Source organism: Fukomys damarensis, unplaced genomic scaffold, assembly GCF_012274545.1.
Source record: "Fukomys damarensis isolate Sample0158 unplaced genomic scaffold, DMR_v1.0_HiC HiC_scaffold_8, whole genome shotgun sequence".
Classification (NCBI taxonomy): domain Eukaryota; kingdom Metazoa; phylum Chordata; class Mammalia; order Rodentia; family Bathyergidae; genus Fukomys; species Fukomys damarensis.
Genome location: NW_022900920.1, coordinates 4,455,661 through 4,470,982, shown reverse-complemented (window position 1 = coordinate 4,470,982; position 15,322 = coordinate 4,455,661). Strand labels below are relative to the sequence as shown.

General features: G+C 39.5%; 1 protein-coding gene across 2 annotated transcripts in view; it reads left to right on the top strand.

Moving 5' to 3' along the window:
* Positions 1-15,322, top strand: part of Dnmbp (dynamin binding protein) — a 70,272-nt gene that overhangs the window by 20,969 nt on the left and 33,981 nt on the right. Inside the window, exon 5 of one of the 2 annotated variants that reach the window (XM_033761315.1) lies at positions 4,681-5,175. The exons of the other annotated variant lie outside the window; for it this stretch is intronic. Within the exon in view, the coding sequence (XP_033617206.1) occupies positions 4,681-5,175 (495 nt within the window). The remainder of the gene's footprint in view (positions 1-4,680; positions 5,176-15,322) is intronic. 2 annotated transcript variants of the gene reach the window in all.

The following is a 15,322-nucleotide window of genomic DNA, read 5'->3' as shown; positions in this document are numbered from 1 at the left end:
ATTTTTTTTTTTTTTTTTTTTTTTACACCAGGGATCAAACTCAGGACCTTGTGCTTCTGAGGCAGTTGCGGTGCCACTGAGCTAAATCCCTGGCCCCAGAATATGTTTTCAAGGAAAGTAATACTTTCAACAAGATAATGGGTAGACTGTAAGGCTTACTAGAGAGAACCAATAGATAAATGAGTTGGAGAATTACTGATAGGGAACAACAAAAAAAAAATGATACATAATATTCTAGGCAGATTATTAAAAATTTAAAATATAGTTTCCAATTCAGAAGCAATTTGAAAGATAATAGAGTTGAATAGTCAAATCAGTTTGTCGTCTTTTAAGGTGACAAAACTATATGTAAAGGAAATAATTTTTTTTTTCTAGTTTGTCACTATGTAAGAAAAAATAAGCATCGTTGACTTGTGTAGCATCTGCTTCAGGGTGTTGGCGCAGTGCAAATTAGCTCAGTTACTGCTAATGGATTTTTATTTTGGCATAAAATGACAGTCGCAGGGCCGGGATTTAGCTCAGCGGTTCAGTGGCCTGCCTCCCAAGTGCAAGGACCCGAGTTCAATCCCCGGTACCAAAAAATAATAATAATAATAAATAAAATAAAATGACAGTCATAGTTAGAACTGTTAATACATTGACATAGATTATTATTTGGGACAACAACTAGATTCTCCTTTTAGGATAGATACTTTTAAATATCTATCAAGAAACACAGTTTAGAATGGATAACTTAGTTGTGATTGACCTATGAGTCATCATTCCTAGCAGTTTTTAATGTGGCTTTGTGAACATTTCCTTACCTCCTCCAGGCAAGGAGTAGAGAGCTAGACCAGATCTAGATACTTTAAGTATGAGTTTCAGAGTGCATACGGCTTTGTGGTACACAGTAAAAGAATTTAGCACATATGAAACCTTTGGTCACAAGCATTCATGCCATCAATCCCATACTTACGTATGCTGCCTGTTTTTATTGTTTGACAAATGCGGCAAATCCTAAAAGAAAGAATATCCATTATCCAGCCAATATCACCGAGCTTCTACCATATTCCAGGTAATGCTCTGGAATTACAGCAATGAGTCTTTGTCCTCATAGGAAAGGCAAACAAGTAAGTAAAATCATAAATATATAATACATTAGAAGACCAAAGAATCTGTGAAGAAAAGAAATCTGAGGTCCCCTGAAAAGTGTCATTTGAGTGAGATGGGCAAATCATCTACATGTGACAGTTGAGAAAATTGATGTTTGCCCAGTAGTAAGTAAGTAAGTGGTAGGGCTGGAACTTGAATCCAGGTCTATTTCCTTGCACGGCCTTACATACTGTTACTGCATCACACTGTAATGTCAGTGTGTTTTGACCACTTGGTCAATGAGATTTGATGGTAAGAAGCAATAATTGAAAAAAAATATCAGATGGATTTGCAAACATTCAAGTGGAAGGGATCCCAGTGGACTCTTGGCCAACTTTCAAAATAACTTATGCCAGCTAGAGCATAACTATGCCCTTCTGTTGAAAACTGCCTGCTAAATTCAGTATACTGTGGGTGTGAAATCACAATATGTATTTTTAGAATATTTAATTTTTCTTTGCAGATAGGCTTTTGACTCCTAGCTTATTAAGAATTACTCACCTTTCCAAAATGTTTTCCCATTCATGCTAACAGTATCCACAAGCCGCTATAATTATAGTGTCTCTGGTTTGCATCCCTTAACTCATCCTTTAAGTTCACCTGAAACTCTCATACATCCTAAACACTTCTCATAGACCTGTCATTTCCTTTACAATGGCTCCATCCACTCTTTCTCCTCTCCGAGTCTCTTCTCAGCAGTGCTTAGACTCTTCTCTATTGCTGAACTTGTCTCTCCACTCCTTCCTCATTTTCACATCAGTTTCCACGCAGCCAGTGGAGATACAGTGCTTTCGTCTCATTCTAGCAGTAATCTTAGCCGTAATGATGGGATCTCCTTTACATCTCCCCTTCCTGATTCATTAAGGGTGGACACACTGAAAAAGCAGGAGAGAGGGGGTATAACTGTTGGAACAAAGTATGTGAGGGGCTTATAAGGGCTGGCATCCAGTGAGCCAACAGACACTGGCCTGGAACAGAGCAGAGATTGTCCCTCTAGCCTTTGACAGGTAGCATAATAGATCTGATAGGGAAAGGATGAAGAGGCAGACTTGGAGAGATTAAGTGACTTCCCCGAGATTATACAGCTACTAAGAGCCAAAGTCAGGATTTAAGCCCAGGGTTACTTTAGCTTGTGCTCTTGACACCTAAGCTAGGCTGCTCTCTAATTTATATACGAGCCGATTTAGTCTAGACATAGTTTATAAGTAATAAACATCTAATTATGAACAAAGCATTTCACCCTGGTTTCCTAAGCATTCTTTACATTATTTCACAAATAAGGATTAGATAAAAGTTCAGTGAATTAGTTGTCCAGAAATGTCCAGACAGCTAAGTAGGTAAACTAGTTAAGGCCCTTCTCTTGGCATGGTATCCCCTGTCAGAAATCTTCAAATACCCTTCATTATTTCATTGAGTGACACACATGGCATTTGGGTCCCTTGGGATCTGGCTCTCTAGCTTATCTCATTACTTTTCTTCAAACTGTTCCCCATTTCTTAGCTCAGTCTATGTAGGAAGTCAGTAGAAATGCTGCTAATCCTCGAAGGCACCATTCCAATTGCTATCATTTCGAGGAAAGCTTCCATCGCCACACCAGGGACTTTTCTTTGTTGCCATTGCCATTTGTGCTTGTATACAGACAGCACTTACACATTTCATCTTATTTTATAGTATGTGGCTCCTACACTGTATAAATAAGAACTCACTTGTTCATATTTTTCTCTTCTACAATGCTCACATATAATAGGTATCAGTCTACTGTTTTGTTTTGTTTTGGTGCTGGAGATTGAACCCAGGGCCTCAGGCACGCTAGGCAAGTGCTTTACCACTGAGCTTTATACTTCTACTCCCTAGTGTTTGGTTATTTCAAATAAGCATCTTTAGGGCCTGGGATTTAGCTGAGTGGTTCCGGTGCCTGCTTTGCAAGTGCAGGGACCCGAGTTCTATCCCTGGTACCAAAAAATCAAAAAACAAAAACAAACAATCAAATAAGCATTTTTATATCAGCCTTTTTTGCTTTCTAACCTCATTCTCCAGTTCATAAATATACTGCATGAATTGGATAGAAAAGAGCTAGGAAATGGTCTAGTTGCTTCTCCGGCATGACAAATATCTTGGAAAATGTGACAGTAGACATAATTCAACTTTTCTAGGTAGATTTTTTATTCCATGGAATTATATACACACCAGAGCAGAATAAAAGGAAGAATCTTTTCTTCCTTCAGGAGACAGCTGGTATATAGGCAGTGGGAGCTTATGCGCTGATTAATCAAATCCCACAGAGGCAAAACACTCTAAGGAGGGAGAGTTCTGCCTATACATGAAGGGAAGAGAGTTCTGAAGAGTTTCATTGATCCAAGGATTAGAAAGTTGGAACTGGAGGACAGGGAGTAGGAGTCTGGTTTGAGCTGCACATGCTAGCCTTTGTTTACCTCTGGTGGCTTACTAAGGGGCTAAAGAGGCAGACAGAATGATATATGACCCTACCTGGGACTTTTAAAGGGAGTTCTTTCTTTTTTATACTGCTTTTTCCGCAAATCCTTTAGGGCAACACAAAGCTTTTATCTTGGTATAAAGTAGTTAAGCCAGTCTGACCAGCTTGAGGGAAACACCAACAAGACTGCCCACTCCAATCACATGAAGTCTAGTTACTAATTATCTCCTGGCCTCAGAGGGGAAAGGTGTAGTAGCTCACTGATTGGATCCTGCCTTTGAAATGACTCCACATTGCTTCAAACTCTTAACTGGAACAACAGGAAGAATGTTTCCTGTGCTTTGGGAGACATTTTAAGCAGGACGGATTCAGCCTTAGGCAAGACTGCACCTGTCTGCTTTTAGGCCCAGCCCAGACCCATGGAAAAGAGAAGTAAAACTCATGTCTATTGGATATGAGTGGAATTAATGAGATTAGAAAAGAAAGCGAAGTGGAAAACAAAGGGCTTTGGGCCTCTAGCTGGGAATATGAAGACTACAGGAATCTCCAGAACAGAAATCTTGCAGTACTGGATGAACTTCATGCAGAAAAGGACTTGGATTCCACATTCCAGGCCAAGAGGCAGAGTCGGCCCTACAGAAAAAGGGATTGTGGATACTGGGATTTTGAACGGAGTGAACCAAGCTCTAATGACTGTTGGGAAGCAAATGAAAGTGGAAAGGGCTTTATGTCCCAAGGAGACTGTTATGGCTATAGGAATCCAGAAAGTATAGATCATGGGAGTCTGAGGCCTGGGATGAAGGATGATTGGTTTTTAGGAAGCCCAGATGTGATTGGAGAAAATGGGGGATATAAGAAAAAGAAAGGCTTTGTTCATCCTAAGGATCTGAATTATAATCCTAAGGACTTGAACAAAACTGAACAGTGGAGTGGCTTTGCAGGTGTGGATGATTCTTCAGGGATTCTATATCAACCTCAAAACTGGAATATGGGCCACAGGAATTTTAATCATAATACTGAGGATTGTGAAGAAGTTAACTTATATTATAGAGATCTTAACAATTTATATTATGTTCCTGGAAGTAGTAGTAATGGTCAGTCTGCGGACTTTACAGGTTTGAATGGTGCCAATGAAAGTAAAGAATCTGTTAAATACTATGAAGAGGAAAGGAATGCTTATCAAAATGGCGAAATCTATCCTAAAGTAAAGACTCACACTATGGATCAGAGTAATTCTGATACAGAAAACAAAGGCTGTGACACTTTCTTTGCAAACTATGAGTCTAAATCTCCTAATTACAGAGGAACAGATTCTCTTCATCAGGTGGGGAATTTGAAGTATAATGGCATTGACAAATCTGGAACGGCAGCACTTAGCGCGAGAGGGATCATCCTGGATGGTCTACAGCATCACTGCCCCAGAGAAGGGCAGGGAGAACATCATTTCGGGATTCCTCTGAGCCCTGTATTAGAGAAGAGCACACGGCAGTTAGAAGAAGAGAGCACAAGAAGTGGCCCAGAGATCTGGAGAAGGAATAGTTGCTTCCGCCGCACCGCACCCAGCACCCTGAGGCGCTCAGAGTTTGTGCAAAACAGGAAGAAACCCCAAGGTAAGAACTTAGCTGGCCTTCTGATAGGATACACATGAAAATTAATGAAAAGGGTGGTTATATTGGGTACGAGGAACTCCAATGTGCTGAAGGAACCTGCCCCCCTAAGTTCTTATCAAAGGGATCTTAGTGACAACAGTCTTTGAGATGTGATTCCTTTGTGAGGCATTTTATAACAAGAGTACACGTAGTGCCATAAGGATGTAAGATAGCTTTCAAAATCAGACAGCTCTTTCCTGGGAAGTTTACTCTTCTGGGTTTTGTCAGCTCTACCATCTTGACATTCTTTTCATTCTTACCTTAGCATTTTTATCTTGTGGGGATAGCAAGTTATAAGGGCACAAAAGTACGTGTATTTTCCTGGCGTGTTTCTTTTTCTCGGTCCCTATGCTTCTTTAGATATTAGTGGAAAAGAAGACTTGTTTTATAGATTATATATTCCTTAACACTCTGGAGCCTTAAGTGAAAGATGAACAGCACAACTCACATGGAATTTAGGTTATTTCTGTTTTTCAGTGTGCTCGCTACATGGTAGGTATTCAAATCATTGCATTTCACTGAGCTTTTATATATTACTGGTAAAATGGGTATATTGAAAGTCTCTTGCTAGGTGTGGTGGCATACACCTGTAATCCTATTACTTGGGAGGCTGAGGCAGAAGGATCACTGTGAGTTCAAGACCAGCCTTGGGCTACATAGTTCAGAGTCAACCTGAACTACATATTGAGACCCCTGTCTCAAAATTAAAAAAAAAACTATCATGTAGAGATTCTTTCCTGCCATTGTGTTTCTCCAAATCTATGAACTGTCTTTTGTTTCACTGTTTTTACAATACTGAGGTTTAATCCAGGGCCTTCACACTGAGCTATAGCCCCAATTCTTATTTTTTTTATTTGAGAACAGGTCTTCTTAAATTACTAAATTGCCCAAGCACAGCTTGAGCTTGCTGTCCTCCTGCAGAGTGCTGGGATTACAGGCATGCACCACTATGCCCTGCTTTGCATGTTGCTTTTATGACTACTAGAGTCCCTATTGAATTTTTATAATGTGTTCTTCTCATGCCAGGCAGCCTGTCTGGTTCTAGGCAATTTGGAAGAGTCCAGGTTCTGGCCAGAGGATAGGGTAGACAGAGCCAGGTAAAGGTCTAGATCCGCCTCACCCTGCTCCCAAGTAGTTGCTTATTTGTATAGGTCTCCTTCACAGTAGGCTGACTGAGTAGACTTGTACTAAACACTGTCAAAGATCCTGAAATCGCTAGTGGTTTAGCCGATGGTCCTTCAACACAGGCTTAACTTTAATTTCCAGGGCACCATTTTGGACAGAGCAGGCTTTCTACTTATAAAGATAAAAATGAAACCAAGCCTGGCTTTAGTTGGGAGGCTGAGGTATTTAGCAGAGAGTCATTTCTCTCTAGGTGCATTTTTTTTTTCTCTGAAAAGATACAGGTTGGATTACTTCTAAATTCCTTTCAGGTCAAGACAGAAAAAAGTATGATTTTTTTTTCTTTGTGTTAGTTTTATATCATCTCTCTTCCCTTCCCCCCAAATCCGTTTCTTCATTGAACTTTGATTCTTGTTTTCAGTTCCTTATTGTTTTAAGCCTCCTACCTGTAATCAAGTGTGTTCAATCTGTTTGACTTAACAACGGTCAGGCCCATCTCTCAGGAATGTTGTAATGTGCCCTATGATCTCTCTGAAACCAGCTCAGTGCCATCTTATATCATTTCCATTCTTACAACTTTTAATTTAAGAACTTAATTTTTGGAAGTATTATTCATATTTTTTAGCTCAATTGGAACCCCTTGCTTTTATTCTTGATAACTCCTTTGAATTTCATCTTTACTAGATACCTGTCTGCTTTCTAATACCTGCAGATATGTTGGAGTACAAACCTTTGCCCTTGTGAGGTGTTGCAGTGACCACGTGTAGTTGCAAAATGGAGAAAGACATGGTTTGGAGTGGTTATTGCAGTGTGTTTAAATGTGAGCTCCCCCATTTACTAACAGTGTAACTGTAGGTGAATTATTAACCTCTCTGAGCTTCATATGACCTATTAGTGAGATGAAAATAATATCTGTCTCTTAGTAAGAGAAGCAGAACATAGTACCATAAATTACCATTTCTTTGTGTTTTATCTACGCTCTTTCTTTTGTTTGTTTGTTTTTTTGAGACAGGGTCTCACTAGGTAGTTGAGACTGACCTAAAACTCACTATGTAACCCAAGCTGGTCTCAAACTCACAGTGATCCTCCTGCCTCGGCCTCCCGAGTGCTGGGATTACAGGCTTGTGCCACCACACCCGGCTCTTCATCCTCTTTTTTATGATTACCTTTTTAACATCTAGCCTTTAGAGTCCCAGACTTGAGCCTGTGGCTCCTCAACCCAGCAAGATTACCACTTGTGGGCTCTCTGCTGTTGCTTTCTGCCCTGGCATCCAAAGAGAGTAAACGTTGTCACCTGGGGGAAATTGGATAAATGTAGATCTTTCCTATTTTGCTTTTCTTGTTTTCAGTCATGTCCTCTTCAGTTTCTGCCTGCTTTTGATTGGTTTTTAGTGCTTGCATACAGTTATTGTTTTAATGTCTTATCCAAAGTTGTTATACTTATCAGTGTGGAGGTTAGAACAATGTAAGCTATCCCACCATTACTAGACCAAGAATTGTCTTTAAGGTTATGCATTTGTTTAATAACAGAAATAGTTATAATGGAAGCAGGACCTGGTGTTTCAGATTTTATGTTACTTATATTGTTTGTTTGTTTTTGGTACCAGGGATCAAACTCAGGCCCTTGCGCTTGCTTGCAAGGCAGGCAGCAAAATCACTGAGCTAAATCCCTGGCCCTATATTACTTATGTTGAATTTAAATGATATTAGACTATCGAAATGCAAAACTCTTACAGAGAGAAATGTCAAACTAGAATAGAGGTGAGAGTTAAGGCTAAAGATTCAGGGTTGGAAAGCTAAATTTGCCCTTGGACTTGTAAAAGCCTCTACTTTAAGGCTTCCATAGAATCCTTTTATATTATTACTAGAAGGAACCTTTGATATCAGTAAAACACAGCATTTTTATAAATAATCAGTAACTACCTGTGACTGGATCTTTTGTCTGGCTCTGTAGTGCTGGAGATCAAACCCGGGGCCTCATGCATGCTGAGTAAGAGCTCTAGCACTTCATGATTGGGTCTTAAGGTCTATTTAGTGGATTGTAACCCGCATTTCTGAAAAATGATATAGAAATGAATAGAAAAACATTTCAGAATACATCTCCTGAAGTAAAAATAACCATGTATTAATTTTGTGTGTGTGTTACATTCACATACATATAAGCATTTTATAAATGTACGCACAGTCATAACGTGAAACATGGATCGTAGTAAAAAAAATGTTTGAAAAACACTCAGATGCAACCTACTTATTTAGGGAGTTTAGAGAAATTGAAATGTGTACCAAGGTAACTCAGCCAAGGACTGGATCAGGAAGAAACTCTGAGGCTGTCAGTGCCTGGATGGGTGCTTCTGTTGCATCACTGCAGTTGACGCCGGAGGCATAGCCGTGGAGCCGTTCTGTGTAACTGAATGTTGAAGAGCAGGAAGTGCTGTGTCAGAGGAGCCAGAGCAGGCTGCAGATGGAGGGGAGTAACAGACATACCACAGAGATGCAAGAGAGGACCTGTACCCCCGAGAGACCTGCCGTGGCAGGTGAGCAGGGACAGGAGAGCAGAGAAGTGGAACATGTTTCCGGAAGTTTAGGAGGGAAGTGGCGATAAGGACACTACAGCAACTCCCTAACAGTTTCAGCAGTAATTGCAGTGAGGTAGCAGAATCCCAGGAAAATCTTGTTTTGTTTTTCTCCTAAGATTGGAAAAACTCGCTTGGGATGTAGTTGAATAGTATGATATAGTACCTGCCTGGCATGTACACACTGGGTTCAGACCCTCTTTGCAAAAAAGAAAGGGAAAGGGAAGAGGAGGAGGAGGAAGGCAAAGAAGAAGAAGAGGAGGAGGAGGAGGAGGAGGAGGAGGAGGAGGAAGAGGAAGAAGAAGAAGAAGACTAGAAGAAAGGCACAGATTTGAAGGCACATTGACCATTACAAGTTCTCAGGAGCCTGACATTCACATTCCCTCCCTCCCTCCCTCCCTCCCTTGCTTTCTTTCTCTCTGTCTTTCTTTTTGGTGTTGTTGGTTTTTTGGTTTTTTGAGACAGAGTGTTGCTATGTGGTCCAGGTTGGCCTTGAACTTACTGTGTAGTCCAGGCTGGCCTCAAACTCAAGGCAGTCCTCCCCTCAGCCTCCAAAGTGCTGGGGTTACAGGTGTGTACCACTACACCCACCTCAAGAATTCTTTTCATTGCAAATATGTGAGCATGAAATCTTTGTAACAGAAGTTGATATGCAAACTTATACCAACAGGTAGATCCCACATCCTCTTTGAATGTAGCCAAATAGGTGTTTATTAACTGGTGCTTATACTTGGCACTATACCATGCTTTGGAGGTATCCAGAAAAGGCTACTGTGCCTCACACAAATAGGAGTGTACAGATCAGCTGAACAGATGAGATGTGAAAATATGAACAATTAAATAAAGTATATAAGGGGCCAGGGATTTAGCTCAGTGGTTCTACCACCTTCTTCACAAGCGCAAGGTACTAAGTTCGATCCCTGGTACCAAAAAAAAAAAGTATGTAAGTAAGTACAGAGTATAGACAGTGAAGGCTATGCATGATCAAAAGGGAGAGAATCAGCTATTAGAGAAGACTTCAGGGAAATAGATGTTTGAACTGGGCTAAAACTTAAAGGGAAAACAGAGTAGGCAAAGAGAATCAGGGAGAACATTCCTCGTAGGGGAAACATTATAAGAACAAAGATAAAGAGTTGTGGTGATAAAAATATGTGTGAAAGGTGATGAGAAATATATGGGGAAAGAACTGAACTACAGAAATCTTAGAAGCCAAATGGGCCCGAGGAGGAAGTCAGAGTCCATGTGTGCATGGTGAGTCACAGTACAGAGTTAATTGCAAAGAATGTAGAAGAAAACCTGGGAGTGAGGTCTTTGAGGGAGGATGTGTAGACCACTCTTTCAAGACTTTTTACAAAAAAGCATAAAAGGTGTGACTAGCTGAAGCGGGCAGAGTTGAACAGTATCCATGTGTTTACTTTTTAAAATCAGATGTCATTATTTATGGAGGAATTGCTAGGTAGGAGGCAAAGGAAGGGAAAGAGTAAAGGCGGGGAGGCAGGAAGAAATATGTATGTGACCATAGCTCTGAAAGAGTTAGGAGATAAATGACACTTTAGAGAGAATAAATTCTGAGATTAGAATGCTCCAATCCAATCAACTCCCATCCTACATGAAGACCTTTCCTGTGACTATGATTTGTTTTTTTTGTTTTTGTTTTTGTTTTTGTTTTTGGTACCAGGGATCAAACTTGGGTCCTTGCACTTGCGAGGCAGGCACTGGAACCACAGAGCCAAATCCCTCGTCCTTATGATTTATATTCTTAAATGATGCTGTTTTCATCCTTTATCTAAATTTTTTTTTGCATCAGAATCTGTCTATCATCAAGGAAGGAATATTGGTCTGGGAAAAGTCCCAGGTCTCTGTAAAACAGGAGGCAAGAAATGGAGGTGAAATAGGAAAGTATTTTCTAGGGGTATCTTCCTCTATATGGACCTGAAAATGTTAATAGGTGCAGCAGGAAGAGGCAGCTAACTTGCAGTATCGTGACATGTCCAGATGGAGACTCAGAATCCTGACACATCTACCTGATACCAGCATTGTCCAATTTAATATTTCCTGAGAAACTAGGAAGGGCCTGTGACCATACTTTAACATCAACAGATTGCCGGGCCTATGGGTATGGCAGTGCTAGTGGTTTTACATGGGAAGAAGATACATGTTTGCATGCCTAGCTTTATAGCAGAGCTGGTTTCACAGAATCAAGAAACCCCTTCTCTCTAATTGTAAGCCAAGAGATGACAGATTGATGAAATATATTGTTTTTCATCGAATCTCAAATATCATGTAAGACATTGCGAAATTGAATTCTTTCTCTTAATGCTAATTAAACTATGACATACTGTTAATTTCAAAGGCGTTAAAATGGGGGCTACATTTTAGCATATGTTGGAAGGGGGAGATATAACTAATTTCGCTTGACCTACAACAACACTAAGGCAAACAAAAAACAAAACGAATTATATATATATATATTTACCCTGATTCTTTCTACAGTGCTTTGTGGATACTGAATTCATTTTCTTCTGTTCTCCAGTGCCCACCCTGGTCCAATTCAGAAAGACTGAAACCTGATTTGCTCTATCTAGTATATTGTATTTAAATCCTAATTAGGTAGATACTAAATACAGTAGTTAGGTCAAATAAAGTTTGAGGTATTAATGATTTTTGTATAATGTTTTCTCTCAAGATCATGCAGAGCAACATGAGAGCCCTTTAATCACTGTCATTTATTAAATGCAGTTGCTGTGCAAAGTACTGTAGTACTAAGTACACATTAGGTATGCTGGACAGTCCAGTGGGGTCTAAGCTCCGTTATGGTAGAGAATGAAGGTGGTGTTTCCAGAATCTGATAAAGTATTTGGCTTGTAATATAGGTGCTCAATAAAGATTTGTTGTCAAGTAAAATAATCAATTTTGGGGCCCAGAATGTGTGTATCAAAAGATAACTAACAGGTTATTTTGACCTTCACTTGAGAAATGAAGTGTAGAGAAAAGAGTAGTCCACAGCCAGAAAAGCCTGGCGAAGCTGGAACTTGAGACTTAAATGACAGGAGGTGAGCAGAAAGGATGGAAAAAGTAGAGACAAGCTACACTTAGGAGCTGAAGGAATTATGAGGAAACAGATCATTAAATCATGTTGTTTTAAGTTTCATAATAGCAGCAAGTGCCAGCTCTGTAGGTTCAGTGACAGAAAGTGACTGTCCGGGTCAGTTCTAAGAGGCCTCATATACTCCTGATAGTGATTCTCCTGGAGAACTAGCTAGAGTCTGCTGTGCTTAATACCAAACTGAGCGACATAAGTAAAGGAGCGGGAAATCACATAAAGTTTTAGAGGTGGTAGTGATCAAAGAGGACGGACTCCTTTGTTACACATGCATGGAAACAGTGGCCCAGAGAAGGTGAAAACATGTCCAAGATCACACATGGGGGTGCAGGAGGGACGCAGATGGTTTGACCTGTACCCTGCATGTTTTATTTGCTACACCTGCTTCCTTCTCATCATCTAGAAGTAGCTCCACATCTGTCCCCAGAAATCAAAGCTGCAGCAGAGTTAATGGACTTTACCCATATTTTAGATTTAATCAGATTTTACCAATATTAGAAATCACTTGGAAGCATCTTTATTTTTAGAGATTGTGTTTTACCCTTTTAAATAAATATAACCGAACTGGGTGCAGTGTTACATGCCTGTAATCCCAGTTCTTGGGAGACTGAGGCAGGAGGGTTGCCACAAGTTCGAGGCGAGCCTGGATTATACATCGTGAGACCCTGTCTCAAACACTCAATAAATCAATCAATTCCAAGCCCTTAATTCTTAAATCCATTCTATTTAAAATATTTTATTAGTATATGTTTGTGATATATGATGAATATATTCATCATGAGGTATTTGGTACATATACATACCACATCTTGATCCTTTTTTGCACCTATTCTAATTTGTATTATCTTTTGTTTCATGAATTTATAACTTGTTTGACTAGATTTATTTATGAAAAACATAATCTTAAAAGATCATCTAGTTTTACCCCACTCGTTTTGCTATTCCTGAAGCCCACACCAATAAAATGACTTACTAACGACATAACACTCAAGAAAGCTCTGGAAGGTCTTCCAACTTTCTACCTTTGCCCCATCTCCCAGCACTTTTTATTGGTGGCTCCTCATTAAATATTTATAATTTTTCTAATTAAAACTTTAAACAGGATTATGTCATATCTACCCATGGTAGGGAGAGACAGTTATAAGAGACATAAATTGTTATGTGAGAAAATGGAAAGAATAATATAAACCACTAAGTGAAGAAAGTCTGGCTTTACAGAGTAGGATAGAAAAATAGCCAGAAAGGTAAACGTATTTTGAGATGTTATTAAGAATGGAAATATAATGCAAGAAACAGCCATTCTTACAAAAGAGGACCTATGACATAACACAGGCCTCGACGATTCACAAAGGGCTCCGGATGTGAGTTTTGACTGTGCTGCATGATTACGTGTGTGGTCTTGAGCAGGTTATTTCATCCCTCTGCACCCTGTTTCCTCATCTGCAGAATGAGTGCAGTAAAACCTGCCCTGGAGAGATTTGGTAAATAGAACATCAAATTGCAGGGGAAGGATAGTGAGAAAATAAAGCTTTTCATGAAAAGTTTTACTGATATGTGATCAAAATTTGCTTATTTAACAATGATATCTTATTTCTAAGTATTTTGCAAAAACTATCTTTGCCCTGTTAATAATTTTACTTCTGTCTAAAGATTAAAAAATAGTAATAATCTCACAGTTTTAAGCCTACCAGCAGCATACCTCATACCAGCAGCCATACCAGGGCTTATGTATATTTGGTAAGTGTTCATAAATAGTGTATCAGTTGCTTGTAGTATTAAACTTATTATCCCAGCAGCATAAGAAGTTGCAGGCTCTCATAGAGAGGTCCTAAGTTCTGGTTAATTCTTCTAAAGGTCTGTTTAAGAGACCTGGAAAAGAAGGGGGATGGGCGCTTCCAGCTCAGTTGGGGAGGTAGAATCCCATGCAGCAGATTTTACTGCTGGCTGCTTATCAGAATAGGCCACAGGAGTGTTGTGTAAATGCCCCCAGGGGAAGGTTTTTCAGCTACTATTTAGATTCATTAAGGCAATGAATTCATCACTGAAGTTTGGAGGTCTAAGGAGTCTACCATGACCCCTGCAGAAGACAATAGCCAAGTGCTGAAAATTTTACCAAGAGCCAGACAAACTGCCTCCCAAAAGGAGTAGGTGCTGAAGGGAAGGAGTGAAGGCAGTGCGGGCTGACCTCAGTGACAAGGGAGTACCAAAAACCAGGATTATGATCCCTTCAGGCAGGGAGAAGAAGCACACATTTACAGGGACTGCTTCCTCTCAGGGTTTGCTATAAAGATTGCTTCTAGGTACTATATAGATTGCTAAGCAGGTGACTATGATTTTGCTCCTTTTTTTTTTTTTCTGCGTGTTGTTATTTCAGCAGTGTTTTATTACCCATTTTCTTCATCAGTTTAAGTGAATTTAAATTTAAAGGTCAGGAAGGAAAACTCAGATTATTAAAATCTAAAGAAAGAAATTGAAATGGGTAAACAGGTTGAGAGTTGTGTTAGTACCGGAGTAGTCTCGTAGCAAATGTCCTTTTTTCTACTTTATTCTTCATCATTATTATTACATGTTCACCATGAAAATACTAAAAAGAGAATAAGTTAAAAGAAAGGGGGGAAATAAAAATTTGTACGCCTTTAACACTTTTAAAAATATTTTTTCCCATCTGGGTGTGGTGGCGCATGCCTGTAATCCCAGCTCTGGGGAGGCTGAGACAAGAGGATTGCCATGAGTTCGAGGCCAGCCTGGACTACATAGAGAGTTCAAAACTACATTAGACTGTACAGTGAGACCTTGTCTCAAAAAATTTTTTTTTCCTTCTTAACAAAATCACATTCTTGGGCTGGGGATTTAGCTCAGTGGTTCTTCCGCCTGCCTCACAAGTGCAAGGTCCCAAGTTTGATCCCCAGCACAAAAAAAGAAAAAGAAAAAGAAACAAAATCACATTCTTTCATAAACTGTCCTGTATCAATTTTTCAACCACACACATTAGATGTCTTTTCTGTATTAATAAATATGTATATGTTAATTGCTATAATAGTATCCTATTATATGGAGATGCCATCATTTCTTAACCCAGCCTCCTTTTGAGGAAATTTTTCTGTTTAGGTGATGCCTAAAACATTAGTGAACATCTCTATATGTACATATTTTGTGTACTTGTCCAATTATTTACATAGACTAAATTCCTAACAGTGGACCCTTGCATTAAATGGGTTGTTTTGTTAGCCTGGGAATGTGGCTCAGTGGCAGAGCACTTGCCTAGTATACACAAGATCAAAAGATCAAAAAATTACAAAGACCCAAGTTC